The 14,951-nt window shown below is 40.7% G+C and overlaps 1 protein-coding gene across 6 annotated transcripts in view; it reads right to left on the bottom strand.

Annotated features, from left to right (window-relative positions):
- rxfp2a (relaxin family peptide receptor 2a) overlaps positions 1–14,951 on the bottom strand; it is a 62,474-nt gene that overhangs the window by 35,103 nt on the left and 12,420 nt on the right. For 4 of the 6 annotated variants that reach the window (XM_030068227.1, XM_030068226.1, XM_030068230.1 and 1 more), the window contains exons 2-4: positions 11,829–11,978; positions 3,865–3,948; positions 3,205–3,310 (exon numbers count right to left, since the gene is read on the bottom strand). In XM_030068227.1, coding sequence (XP_029924087.1) covers positions 3,205–3,310; positions 3,865–3,948; positions 11,829–11,978 — 340 coding nt within the window. Of the gene's footprint in view, positions 1–3,204; positions 3,311–3,864; positions 3,949–11,828; positions 11,979–12,086; positions 12,431–14,951 lie in introns of those variants that run through there. The other 2 variants (XM_030068228.1, XM_030068229.1) reach the window with 2 other exon arrangements.

Raw genomic sequence — 14,951 nt, 5'->3', positions numbered from 1 at the left:
CATACTTGGCCACAGGCAGAGAGAGGAGGCTGCTGAGGTTGGGTACAGGATGATAAATCCCCAAGACATGTGGAGCTACACGCAAATGTGATTTATAGATAACCACTGCATCACTATCAGGGTTTGGGAGTAACAGAATACAAGCCATGGCGTATTTAAAAAACAAAATATGAGTAACTTTTTGTATTCCAAAGTAAGGCAAAGTATTCAAAATATGTTACTTCACTTGCTTAATCTAATAGAATACGTCACAGATTACATTTTAGAGGCATGTATTCAGTAATCTGTAGTGAAAAACGTTTTAAAAGTAACCCTCCCGACGCTGATCATTACAGTCCTTCAGGAGTAACTGTCATGCTGCCTTCATTAAAAAAGACATCGTCTTCAGGGAATAACCACATTTCAGTTGATGTGAGGGAAGCAAAAGACCGAGAGTTAAGAAAAATATGAGAGATAAGCAAGCTGCTGTTCTGGGGAGTCAAGATTTAGCATCCACATATTTACTGTAATTCAAGGACATATTTAATAGGCAACAAGGCAATCTTTCGAACCTTATTACTCAGACAAGCCGAAATGTAAGATAAACAAACACAAACATGATCAGATTCACACCATTAGCCCTCAAACTAATGACTTTTGGATGCACAGAAGTCACAGAATAAATGAGGGCCTGAATGGTATTGATAACAATCAGTGAGTAGCACAACTAGTTGTCCAGTGGGGGATTCAATGGCAGAGGGCCAGAGTGGACACATAAATTGGGCTTTCTAACCAGGTATGTCAGCAGCTAGTGGAGGTAAATGCCATCTGTTAAGGAGGTCAGACTGACCGCAGAGGGAAGACCAGTTATCCAAAAAGCTGTGACACCAACCGGCAGGCGAACAGCTGTATTAATAAAAAAAAAACAAAAAAAACAAAAAAAACTTATACGTCTCTTCTTAGCTCTTACTGTAATTCTTTTCCTGTTTTATCTCTGATACAGTACAATAATTGTGTCGTCACACAAATATTGTTCATTGCAAAATGGCTCCCACACTCTTTTTTTTTTTTTTTTTTTTTAAATCAATGTTTGTTTGATTGGAACATATATCATCACATCAAAGCTTGATCTGGTTTAAACAAACTCAGCAGAATGTTCTATGTCTATGGGGTGCAATCTGGCAATAACAAATGAATCATATCTATATACTCTGTATGCACAAAACTATTGGGACACACCTCTTAATCACTGAATTCAGGTGTTTCATCCAGTCCCTTTGCCACAGGTGTATAAAATCAAGCAGCTAGCCATGCAGTCTGCCTTTACAAACATTTGTGAAAAAATGGCTCGTTCTAAAGAGCTCACTGAATTTGAGCGTTGTACTGTAACAGCAATGAAGTAGGATGTCACCATTGCAACAAGTTAGTTCGTGAAATTTCTTCCCTCTTAGATATTCCACCATCAACTGTAAGTGGTATTATTGCACAGTGGAAGTGTTTAGAAACCACAGCAGCTCAGCCTCCAAGCGGCAGACCACATAAAGTTACAGAGCTCAAAAGTCACCAACGCTCTGCTGACTCAGTAACTGCAGAGCTCCAAACCTCCTTTGGCATCAACATCAGCACAAAAACTGTGAGCCGGGAGCTTCATGGCATGGCCAAGCAGCTGCATGCAAGCCTCACATCATCAAGCACAACGCCAAGTGTCAGATGGAGCGGTGTAAAGCAAACCGCCGCCGGACTCTGGAGTGGTGGAAATGTGTTCTGTGGAGTGACAAATCACACTTCTGTATCTGGCGGTCTGATGAATGAGTCTGGGTTTGGTGAATGCCAGGAGAACGTTCCCTGCCTGACTGCATTGTGCCGACTGTAAAGTTTGGTGGAGGAGGGATAATGCTATGGGCTTGTTTTTCTGGGGTCGGCCTCGGCTCCTTAGTTCCAGTCAAGTGAAATCTTAATGCTTCAGCTCACCAAGACATTTTGGACAATTCTCTGCTTCCAACTTTGTGGGAGCAGTTTGGGGAGGGCCTGTTTCTGTTCCAGCATGACTGAGCCCCAGTGCACAAAGCAGCTCCATGGTTGGGTGAGTTTGGTGTGGAAGAACTTGACTGGCCCGCACAGAGCCCTGACCTCAACCCCATCTAACATCTTTGGGATCAACTAAAACAGAGACTGTGAGCCAGGCCCCCTCGTCCAATATCAGTGTCTGACCTCACAAATGCTCTTCTGGATAAATGGGCAAAATTTCCCACAGACACTCCAAAATCTTGTAGAAAGCCTTCCCAGAAGAGTGGAAACTGTTCTACCTGCAAAGGGGGAGCAACTCCATATTAATGCCTATAGATTTAGAATGGGATGTAATAAAAGCTCCTGTAGGTGAAATGTATAGGTAGCCCGATACTTTTGTCCATAGAGTGTATGTATGTCTATGAGACTCACTGATCAACAGTCTCCTCACACTTGATTGTCTGATGACTGTCTGACTGACACAACTTTGTTAGCTTATTATTATCATCTTGCATTAAGACAAGTGGATGAAACCATCTCTTAGCAAACTTATTGAAAGAAAGACGGGAGCTAGAAGATGAAGATAGCAAAAAAAAAGCCCAACAGTTTTCTCAATTCATAAAGGAACTTTGTAGTCCTCCAGTTGAAAAATTGTGATTGAAAAGTGGTTGAACATAACAAATTTACATGTAAAGGTTCCACACTACAGGTTTACAACACAAAATGTGAGTTACAAGTTTTGTGAAGTTTCAGTTCACGGTGTCTCTCTTTGCCACCTGTACCTGCTTGTGTTAATCGCCTTTGTGTGTATTCAAGCCCTCTGTCAGCCTGTTCACTTGTGTAGTTCCAGCCTATTTTAGCCTCTGCTCCTCCATTTGGTTCCTCTTATCAACAGTCCACCTGACATCACAAGGTTTTCAGCCAATAAAAACAACAGCATGATATGTCATCTTTGGTTCCTCTAAGCTGTTATTTCTAAAGCTGCCTGCAGGAGTTTTCCTGAGAAACTCTGGAAAGTGGCCCATACTGTATGTTACATATGGATACAGCGTCATTAGAATCAATAGATTGTTTTTGGACTAATGCATATAATAAATGGAAACTGTGCAAATAATAATAATAATAATAATAATAATAATAATAACCCACCACTACTCTATACCTTTGCAGAGAACACTGGCACACACACACACACACACACACAATGGTTGCACTTACAACCACGTAATGTTGGGAGACAGCCGAGGAACATCCTTTAAGTTGACCTTCACACACTCCACTTCTGTCTGTATACAGTCACATCTCTCTGGATACTCCTGCAAGACTACACATGCGCGCACACACACACACACACACACACACACACACACACACACACACACACACACACACACACACACACACACACACACAAATGCACATGCACACACAAGCACACACATGCATACAAATTAACATATAACCTTCAGATGGCATTTACAAGGTTTTACTAACAGAGGATTATCTCAGACCACCAGGAGGAGCTCCCAGCAGATATATGAAACACTCCACCATGTTTGAGGAGTGACATCAAAAGCAGAATTCAAGATGTTATAACCTCTTGCCTTATCTCTGTGCTCTGGGTTTATTGTACTCCACAATGTGTTAAGTGGTAACATGGGGAGAAGATCAGGGAGGAAAAGGTGATGAAATTACAATCTTTCTTTTTTTGTTCCTTGGCCAACATGGTGACACAATACTGATAAATCAGTGGACACCCACCCACACACACACACACACAATCATGCACATAAAAAACTGCATATGGACACACACAGAGGCATACAGAGACACACAAATGACAAAAACACATATACATACACAAGCAAACTCACTTACAACACTCTTTCTGGGATGACTGGTCCGTGGGACTGGTTTTCTGAAATGTTTCTCCAAATAAGTCCGCCCATCCGATGTTGTCCCCTGCCAGACCAAACAAGAGAGACTTATCTGCACACTTTTGTAAGATAAAGTGCAAGTGAGAAAAACTCACCTGGCCTGCTGTTTATTCCATAAACACGTACAAGTGCTAAGAATAAGACACATTAAGCCTCACAAATTGTAAATCTCTAAATCATCATGACGTGTTTTCCTCCAGTTTAGAAAGGATGTTAATGTTAATACTCTGGTGATGATCCTGTAGAGTCCCCTCCACAACCAAGTGGGTTTTCATGCTGGTTTCCAGTGCTCCAGTCTGGTACTGCAACACTACCAGATAACTGTAGGTTTGCCTGCCTTGTCATGTTTATGACAGGACGCAGTGCCTTGGCTAATCTTAAGATGTCATAACCATGACATGCCAAAACATCAGCTTTTCACCGAAAATTACATAAGAGACCAACATGATAATAGTCATAACCTTCGCTGTCACATTGACATGACAGAGGCAACATAAATTCCTTAATGATCATGACAGTTGTGAAAACATCATAATGACATAGTTGTCAGTCTTGTGAACACCCCCTCAAATGAAGTCTTACCAACTTTGTTTTTACAATATTACCCAAAATGACAGTAACAGCAGTAACGTAAAAGTGCCTGGTTCATATGTGACAGTAGCTTTTTACAAATGTTAAATAAAAAGTTCAATGCCATTACATTAATTAGCTGTATTTCTACACAGACACACAGACACAGACACAGACACACACACAGACACACACACACACACACACACACACTTACACCACTCTTCTTCAAAACAAAACCTCTGTAAGAACTGTAAGAAAAATGAATTTCTGACACATTAGCTTTATTGAGGTTGACATTTCCTCTTGAAAACATTGTCCGAGTGCCCCAGTCAATGTAAGCACTGCTGCTGATGTTTGTTAAAAATGTGATTGATGCCTGGTAATATCTTTGATAAGCTATGAACATGCATGTCATCCTCAGTTCTCCATATTGCTTCTCTATTTCGTTTCAAGGGCTGCTGTGGCTGTGAAGCTTCACATAAATATATTGGGCAGAGTGTTATGACGTTCTTTGTACTCAGCACCACATTCAGAACAGTGTGGTCTCCAGTGGCGCTTCTCCCAAATCTGCTCTCAGTTGAATCAGATAAGTCTGTGAGAGAGTGAGAGAGAGAGAAACAGAGTTTGGATAAAGCGGTGGCTGGAGGCTGTGCTTAAATGTCCTCAGTGAAGTTTTTACCAATCCACTAATAAGAGGCTTCTGTGAGGTTGAAGAAAGTAAATGTCAAACTGCTCCAGAAACTCTGACAGCTGCTCTATTACCTGCCGTTTGATGGTCCTAAAAACCACCTGTCTCTCTTTGGTGAATGTACGTTCAAAAATCAGTGATTCCAGATGAGTCTTCCACTGTTTGAGTTTTCTTTTTGACACCTCCACTTGTTCATGCTGGATGATGCTGTTGGCATTTCAACCCTGTATTATTCTGTTGATCTTGGTTGTTTTCGCTGAATACATCCTATGCAAAGCAAAGTTGACCAAGCCACAAAACCTCCACCGGACCAGGTATCCACTCTGACAGAAAACTATAGATCCTCCTTCAGACAAAACAAATGCATCAGCATCGGTGTAAAGGACAGTGCATTTTAGTGTAATTTGTTTTGTTTTGTGTCTGTATACACTGCACACATTTGCACATGTTTTCATTTGTTCCAGTGGTATTGTTTTCCTTTTGTTTGGATCTATGTAAAGGACAGAAGATATTTTATTTTGAAAATTGAGCTTTTATTTTGTAACTTCCGGTGGCGGAAGAAAACAACGTCCTCCGCGCCAAATGCAGTCAGAGAATGTCTAATATAACTTTCAGAAACTACAACAGTATTTGCGATTTTTCAACCATAAACAGGAGTAAGAGGCTCCATAGAGCCCCATTCATTCTGCACTCGCCCGCGATCACCCCCAGTGGAATTACGGTGGAACTGCAACCAAGTTCGATACAACGGGGGTTAATGGAGAGTGGCAAGGCTCGTCGTAGACGGGCTCTGATGCAGTCTGCCGTAGCTGTCGCAAAAAAAAAAAAAAAAAAAAAAGGGGAAAACTTGCTCAATGTTTTCATAAAGGTTAGAGAATACAGTTGCAATTGTTGTAGCTGTGCTGGGGAGGATGTCTACACAGGACAAGCATTTAGCACCTCAGTTGGAGTGAACACTGTGAATGTATAATTTATTCCGTTATACAGTGGTCCCTCGTTTATCGCGGGGGTTACGTTCTAAAAATAACCCGCAATAGGCGAAATCCGCGAAGTAGTCAGCTTTATTTTTTACAATTATTGTTAAGGCTGTAAAACCATAGGCAGATTTTGAAATTTGTGTTGGGGGGGGGGGGGGGGGGGGGGGGGACATTTTTTTTATTATTATTTTATTTATTACAATACCAAACATAATGTAATTCAGATTTATTTCTGAAAATAATCTTATTTTATTGCGTTGCTTAAATGTTTATAGATATGTATACAGGGAAAAAAAAATATTGGACCTATTTTTGACTCAATGTAGTGACACATTTCAGACGCCCAGGGGGGCAATGCCCCCCCCTCCCCCCTGCAAACTCCGCCTATGTGTAAAACCCCTCACTACACACTTTATACACTTTTTTCAGACAGGCATTAACATTTTCTCACTTTTCTCTCTTGTTTAAACACTCTCAAAATTCAAACCTTCGTAGAAAAATAAGTCCAGTATTATAGAATGAACGCATTCTGTACTGTACAGGAGACACGGCACGGAGGAGATTGATTGACAATGGTCTATAGTCCCTTAGCCAATCAGGATGCAGAACACAATGCGCGGGCTCTCCCTTAGCCAATCAGGACGCAGAACACAATGCGCTGTTAAAAAAATTGCACAAAAAAAAATCCACGAAACTGCGAAGTCGCGAAAGGTGAACCGCGTTATAGCGAGGGACCACTGTATATTATTTTTCTTTGAAGCCATTTTGGGCATGTTTGTTGTTTTTTGACAGAAATATTTTTGTAAACGTATATTGATTTAATATTGGTTGTGTTTTTCACTCAGCTCTTACGGTGTGGAATGATTTTGAATAAATTCATGAAACATCAGTCGAAGAGTCTGACCATCATCTTTCTGGGGATGCTACAATCGGACCAAAGGACAGTCACTGCAGCCCCGTGTGCCAGAGCAGTGAGTACTGGTCAGCACCCCCTCCTTCACATGAGGCCTGCGGTATGTGGCTGTAGCTTTGACAAAGTTAACATTATTCATAGTGGTGAACAAAACTTGTAGGCCAGGCTCTATACTGGGATATCTAAATATTAGCTAGTTACTGAATCTCATATTAAGGGTTCAAATCTTGTTTTTCTTGAAACAAGTGAAAACATCTGCCAGCAGGATGAGTTAATACCATTTTCTTCACTGCAGTTTGATTTGCTCCAGGAATAATTATGTTGAATCAAGGCAGAATAAGGCAGGTCACCCCAGTTATACCAAGAAAAAGATGCTTGATTCACGCAAATACAGGGAACACCGATTTGCATGAGAAACACGTGGGATTATCTCATCCCACTGGCAGATTAACACAAGACTTTGTGTTAAGGAAAAGAAGATTTTAACAACAAATGTGAGATTAAATGACAAGTTAAGATGGAAATTGTTTTGTAATAAGTCAATTGCAGCGAGTACGTCTCGACGCAGAAAGCAGTGTATACAAGTTGCACACAGAGACACTGCTTTTATCTTTTGACCAGGATGTCGGTAAGTGTGACATTTGGGTGGCAGAGTCATTGCCATGAAGCCACGTGTCTCTTTTGTCCACAGACACATCTGAGAGCTGATGACTAACAGCTCGTTGTTGGATTTTTCCAGCTCACTCTCACTATCTCAGCCGGACAGAGCTAAATAAACTGTTATCCAGTGATATGAAACTTTTATCTCGGCTATTTTCTGAGCCACAGCATAGGATGTTTTTAAATGATAGTAGATTAAATTAGATGGGCATTTTATGCATGCCCTGAGGGAAATAGAGGAGGTTCCTTATCTAAACCAGTAGATGAGTTCACTTCTGTTTGTGTACAACTCATCTATTTGCCGTCTGTTAAAAAAAGAGCATTTTTGTATGTGACATGCTTTGTCTATATATGTCTGATCTACTTAGAGTGTCATACACTTCTGAAAGAAATTATGTACATATGCTTGACAATCATATATTTTCTTTTCTTCATCATTAAAAAAATCCCACCACTTTTATTCAGTATTCCATTTTCATTCCTATTTCATATTCCATGAGAGTTTATGCAGCCTGTTATAATATTGGAGTGCAGAGAACCAAAACAATCCCACACACTGCCCAGGCTACATTTTGTTTTGACTCTAGCTGTGATGAAAACTGCGTGTTTAAGAAACTGAGGTGCATGCATGCAACGTGCATGAGAGGAACGTTGAAGAGTTTTTTTTTTTTTTTTTTTTGCCCGTTATGCACGTGTGCAGACAGGAAGACTTTAACCATGCTGAAGTAACCAACACAAATGATCAAAAAGTCATAATAAGTAACCTAAAGGTATAATTGGTGAAGATTAAGCAACCTGGTGTACTGCTTTTTCCATATTGCAATATTAAACCGCAAAGGAAGACTGTTTGATCCTGATCAAAGTATTTTCACAACACACTTGTTGCATGGCACCTGGAGTGGTTCAGCTTAGCCTCAGCTGCAGGAAACTATACACAACCACAGTTTAGGTTTTGACATTTTGTCTGTCCAGTGTTAGGTTTGTTCACAATCTGTTGCCCTGGTAACGAGGTCTCATTTTCAGCTGAAGCTTCAACTGATGGAGTTTTCGGGTGATCTCTCGCTTGTTTCTGGATTAACAGACCGGAGGGATGAGTTAAAAACTTTTCCACTATCATAAAGAAGCAACCGTACATTTACGTAGCCGTGCTGGTTGGTGGTAACTGTTGCCAGCTGTCTATGCTTAGAAAGTGGGTTATGTGTGTAAAAACTAATTGGATCAATACTCACTCACAATAATCCTGGCAAAACAGTTTGTTTAATTAATATGTACTTGGATCTTTTATTAATATGTTGTAAGCTTCTGTCTGTGATTTAGGAGTTCTGCCCTACTTGGTAACAGTCTAATGAATCTGACAACGATACTTACATGGGCTGGGCATACAGTTGTATGCATGAGATGATAATACAATTCATTCATTCATTCATTCATTCATTGCATTACACTATTTCATATAATTTTATGTAGACTTGGGCAGTATAATGTATTTATTAAATTCTCTGGCTGCTTAAGGGGTTTGGACTGGTGTTCCAGTGACTGATAACAGGTGGCACCAGCCGCATGACAGTGGCAGGAAATGTGTGGGCATGTTGGGCATTTTTGGGGAAAATCTAACGGAAATCAAATCAATTGCTCATCATCTACAGTATGTTACCAATTAGATGCAGATTTGAATTGCTGTACATTAGTTATTGCTTTAAAAATATATCTAAGGTGATTTTTTGTGAATGGGATATTTAACAGCTGTCTTTTCAATAAGTTCCATCACCTGTTATGGCTAAAAGATCATCTATAAAGTCACTTTAAGGGGTTTGTAGTGCAGATTTGTAAGCCAGTACTTCTCTAAAACCCATTCATGAAATCAAATCAAAGACAGCCTAACAAAATTATAAAGAACAGAACAATATCTCCCCTGTGCAGTCACAGTGTGTATAAATTTGGTACAAAAAGATCAGGCAGATCCCGGAACTTCACATCTTCTGTATTACAGTGCAGCGTAACCAGACAAGCTTCAGTATTATTTATTCTCAAGCATCTAGGGAGCTTGGAGTGAACCGATTTTGGCTTTAAAGTTAAGCTGTGCATTGCATTTAGGGTATTTAGACAAGATTTTGAATCCATGTTTTTAAGAATTCTAAACGAATTCAGAAGATTCTACCAAAAACGCTTAAGCAAGATTGCCACCATATGAACATGTACAGTTGTAATAATTTTGTTGTGAATAACAGCAGAGAGGGCATTGATTTAGTCTGGATCTGGGATAAAACTCTTAATGACTCAGGAAACAAAGTAGAGCATTCAAGAGTGTTAGGTAACATGATGCCATAAAATTGGTTGCGGATTAAAACATTGCAAAGAAACAAATGCCTCAGGTGTGTTTACCTGACACAAACAGGCGAACTAAAGCTGGAACTGGGACATCAGCCACTATAGTTCATAACTCATATTAAAGAGTGCGGGTCTCACTTTCATAAGATCTTTGAGATATGCTCTCATGTTAAGGTAAATAAACTCACTTTTATTCATTAATACAGTTGTCACACCAAAAACTGCAGGAGACATGTGGCCTGAACAGTTTCTCTCAGTAAATAATAATGAAATTCATTCATTCATCTTCTAAACCGCTTATCCTCACTAGGGTCGCGGGGGGGGTGCTGGAGCCTATCCCAGCGCACATAGGGCGAAGGCAGTGAAACACCCTGGACAGGTCGCCAGTCCATCACAGGGCAGACAGACAAACACAGACATTCACACACACAGTCATACCTAGGGACAATTTAGCCTCTCCAATTCACCTGACCTGCATGTCTTTGGACGGTGGGAGGAAACCGGAGTGCCCGGAGGAAACCCACGCAGACACGGGGAGAACATGCAAACTCCACACAGAAAGGACCTTGGGTGGGAATCGAACCCAGGACCTTCTAATAATGAAATTAGTTCTTAAAATATTACAAACTGAGTTATACTTGTTCTACGTTGAAGTAAAAAAAACAAGCATGTCTATTTTCAGAGGGGTTCCTTGACTTCTGATCTCAAGATATCTGAATGAGAATGGGTCTATGGGCACCCACGGCTCTCCGGTTTACACACATGCCCACCTTATGCTACTGCCATGCAGTTTTGGGCACAAACCATGTAAGGTTTTGCATGCAGCACAGATGTATTATTTTGGCCTATACTAAAATGGTGTATCTCTACATCCTGGGGTCTAAACAGTCTTGGAGTTGCATAAATTGGTTTTGACTGGAAAGGTGAGACTCTTATGGATTCAGTGAGCCACATTTGATTCATGTGTGATGATGTTAGCCCCCACAGTATCCATTTCATTGTAGTGAGACAACTTTGATGTCACTTGACATCACTTCACGTCACTGTATAAAATGACCCATTGACCCCTCTAGGATAATCACAGCCTAATGAAACTTTACATTCAGAGGGTGCATGGTATTCTAGCTACATTGTCAATAAAGGGGCATTTCTGAGCAATTTCCAGACAGAAGTGCTCGCCATCCAATCAAAAAAAAAAAAAAAAAATGCAATTCTTATAGAAATCTCCAAATGTCAAACCAAAGCATGAATTTTTCTGTGGTACTCCTCGAGGTCTTGGTGTCCTGTGGTATTTTGGAGGGATGCTTGACCATTTCTATTACTTCTTGAGTGGTAACAAATGGTATTAATATAACAAATGGTATCAAACCAAAAACTGATGAGACAATTTTTGACACATAATTGAGCACGGGAATAGCTACCATATGCTCCCATCAAAATGTTCTAACCCTTATACACTCTAATAAGTACTGTGTTTTGGTTAGGCACCTATTTATTTGTTTGTTTGTTTACAGATTTATGCCTATAATAACTTGACACATAGTGCTGAGCTGTATCTCAAAGAAATCCCAGATTTCAGATGATGATTACCACTTATATTTGGCATCTAATATTGACCTTTTATTTCTCCCTGAAGACTTCCTGCCCCCACCACTAAAATAGGTCTAAGAAAGGGCCAGAATGGAAAGGGGTTAAACAAGTTCACATTCACTATACATCACAACGCACACATCCACACACACACACATCCAGACACACATTCTTACCGCAGCGGTCCTCATCAGCTCCGTTGGGACAGTCTGTGTGTCCGTTACACTGCAGCACCTGAGGGAGACACACACTGATGTTCCCACAGGGGAACTGGCCCAAGGGGCAACCACCTTCTGCCTCCACCCTGCTTGTCACCATCGTTGCTGCTGGAGAGAGAGAGAGAGGGAAGAGAGACGAAAGGAAAGACAATGAAATTATACAGAAAAATGAGAAAGAAGCACAATCTCTTTAGACTTTAACAACATCAATTTTACTTCCAAATGGCATCATAGTTATTTTGAAGTAAGTGTTGTGATTGGAGTGGTTCGAGAGGAACAGCATGGAGGATGTAGGAAAGCATGAGTTGGGAGGGTGTGACGGCCCCCAGGCCTGGTGTTTAGTGTTCGGTGTACTGGTGTGTGTGTTTTGTCTTCCAGGTTTGTCCAGTCTGCCATTAAGCTGACTGGGAACACCTGGCCAGTGTTCCCATTAAGGTCTACTTAACCCCGCCTTCCCAGACGCCAACTCTCTCGCTCTGCTCTCCATTCTACCTGGTCCTTGCTCCAGGCAGCACCCTGCCGGTGTGCTGGCCTTTTGTTTGTTTTTCCTTTGCTGCACTGACAACATGCACCACACATCACTCACTGCATCCATACACTCACCCACACCACTGATACTGACTTCCACACCCCATACATTTATTTATTTACTTGATTAAAATTCAGTTGTTATAATTTAAGTTCTCGTACATCTCCTTTTTTGTTGTGGCCAACGAGCCGGTCGTAACAGAGGGTAATACATGAACTTTACCGTGTGAGTGTACAGTATGTTTGCTGGACGACAGGGTGGGGCTGAATGTTGGGCGGACAAAATATTTCCTAAGCAGTTAACCTGCCCTTCATAATTCCTGATAGTAACTCTGGGATATCATTTTCGTCACTAGTTCAAATTCATTTACTTCTTTACATCTCACTTCTGGGTTTCCAGCTCAGGCCTGATATGACCTCACAGCTCTCAAGTGAGAATTATTGAACATTTCTGGCTGTGTAATTGACTATGTCAAAGCCCTGGGAAGACAAATCACTTCTAAACAATCATCCTATTTCTATCATACCTCATATTGATGATGAGAGATACAGTGCAAATTTGATTTTTCTCTTTTGGCTGGATAAACTTAACAAACCTGGGGAAATGTCACCACTGTAAGAACCAGGTATAAAGTGAAGAACAGCAGCAAGAATCAATAAATGTTGTTTCCCCTATAATTTTCTTGTCTTCTTCCTTTAAAGGTTGAATGTTAATTTTCTGTTCATAAAGAAAAATTGAAGAAAAACAGGGAACATTTTGTCTCCTATTCCTTGTCAATAAATAGGCTGTGGTATGAGTGGGGGTGCTTATCTCTTTGGTTGCTGGGTTGGGAGAGAGTTCTTCAGTCTGACAAGTATTGAAGGGCCTCTCCTTGACGAGAAATAGCACATACTTAACTTGAAATGGCTTACATACCATACCATTTTTCATCTAAAATGTTTCATTAACAGTCATTTAGCTGCAGCTGGAAAGTGGAAAGCCATAACAAAGACAAATATATAGAAAAAAACTCATCATCTGGCCTCATTGCTTAGTAAATTTGCATAAGGAGGCACAGCACAACATTGTGTTCATTAGGAACCAATTTCAGGTCAGTTACTCACAAACATCATCAATGCAGATCCTGGCTGTGCAATAAATTGAATATCTTTCATTTAAACCTTCAGACTTACTGTGCACATTCACCACACCTAGAACAGGGCTATTCAATTACAACTTGAACTGGGCCAGATGTGGATAGATAAGATATACAGTACAAATAATAATGTATGTATGAGGGAGCACCATTCAGACATTCTGAAGCATGGCCTTTTCAGAATTGCAGCATGACACACAAATGTTTCATAACTCCAGTCAGAGAAACAGGGTGATCCTGCCCCTGCAGCCTACCAATTCCCCAGAGTGGAGAGGGAATGAACAAAGAGAAATCTAAAACAAGGACACAGAAAGGTAGCACAAAAAAGGGAATGAAAAAAGAGTTAGATAAGTGCACAAAACTAGTCCGTTATGTGGGTAGAGAGACAATAGAAAACCCCGACAGGCATGAGACGTGCCCATGTTTAATTAACTCATTGATATAAAACACTTTGGCACCCACTTACACAATTATGCACTCACCACACTGCGGCCCACACTCCCACATGAGCCTGTGACACATGTACACGCATACTCATTTTAAACTTAGCCCTTGTGATAATGTGATTGCAATATAAAACCAGCTTTCTACAGCATTTATTAGGGGCGGAGAGGTCTGTATTTGACAAATCTCGGCTTGCTCGATGTATGTTACACTGCTGACTCACAGAACCAAGGCGACTTCTCACAGTTAGTGTAAATGACCTCCTTCTGCAGCTCCATGATAGACTGGGGGCCTGTTCCAGATGTTTCTCTGCCTTCTGCCCAGTGTATGCTGGACACTAGCACCCCATGACCGTAAATAGGAATGGTAGGTAACAGGGACGGACCAGGTCTAAAAAACAGCCCTGGACCCAGACCAGCTCATGACAACCGGTGAAAAAAAGGAAAAGGAAAAAAAAAAAAAGCATATATTTATATTGGTCAATTTCCAGGTGGTGTGGATTGTACATAAATGAAGCCAAGCAAAGCCACAGTGAGTATCTGTTTGTACGCTATGCTGCATGCAGCTGTACTTCTATTTTGTTTAATCTCAACTTAATTGTATTGTACTGTGGGCTCTTCTTTGGATACAGTCAGCAATTCAGTAAACCTATTACGCATGTCTTTATCTTACTGTTGCTGTCTCCCAATAAGGCCAAGTATGATTGAAGATATTCAGCCCTCAGCAATTTCTGAAATGCCTCCTACTCCTGTAATACCCACATTCTGTGCCCTACAGGTTTCCTTTTACTCACTAATTCTTTCTTCCTATTCCTGTAGTACGTACTGCAGACAAAAGCTTCACCTACAGTCTTTTTTGTTTTCTTCACTCTACACTCTTTTTCTCATTATCTTTGTCTGACTCTCCCACATGTTCTCTCTTCCCTGACTAAGCTTCTCACAACTTCTTAAAAATGCCTAATGGCAATTTCATG

Source organism: Myripristis murdjan, chromosome 14, assembly GCF_902150065.1.
Source record: "Myripristis murdjan chromosome 14, fMyrMur1.1, whole genome shotgun sequence".
Taxonomy (NCBI): Eukaryota; Metazoa; Chordata; class Actinopteri; order Holocentriformes; family Holocentridae; genus Myripristis; species Myripristis murdjan.
Note: the sequence above shows the minus strand (reverse complement) of the source record. Positions and strands in the feature narration are given on the sequence as shown.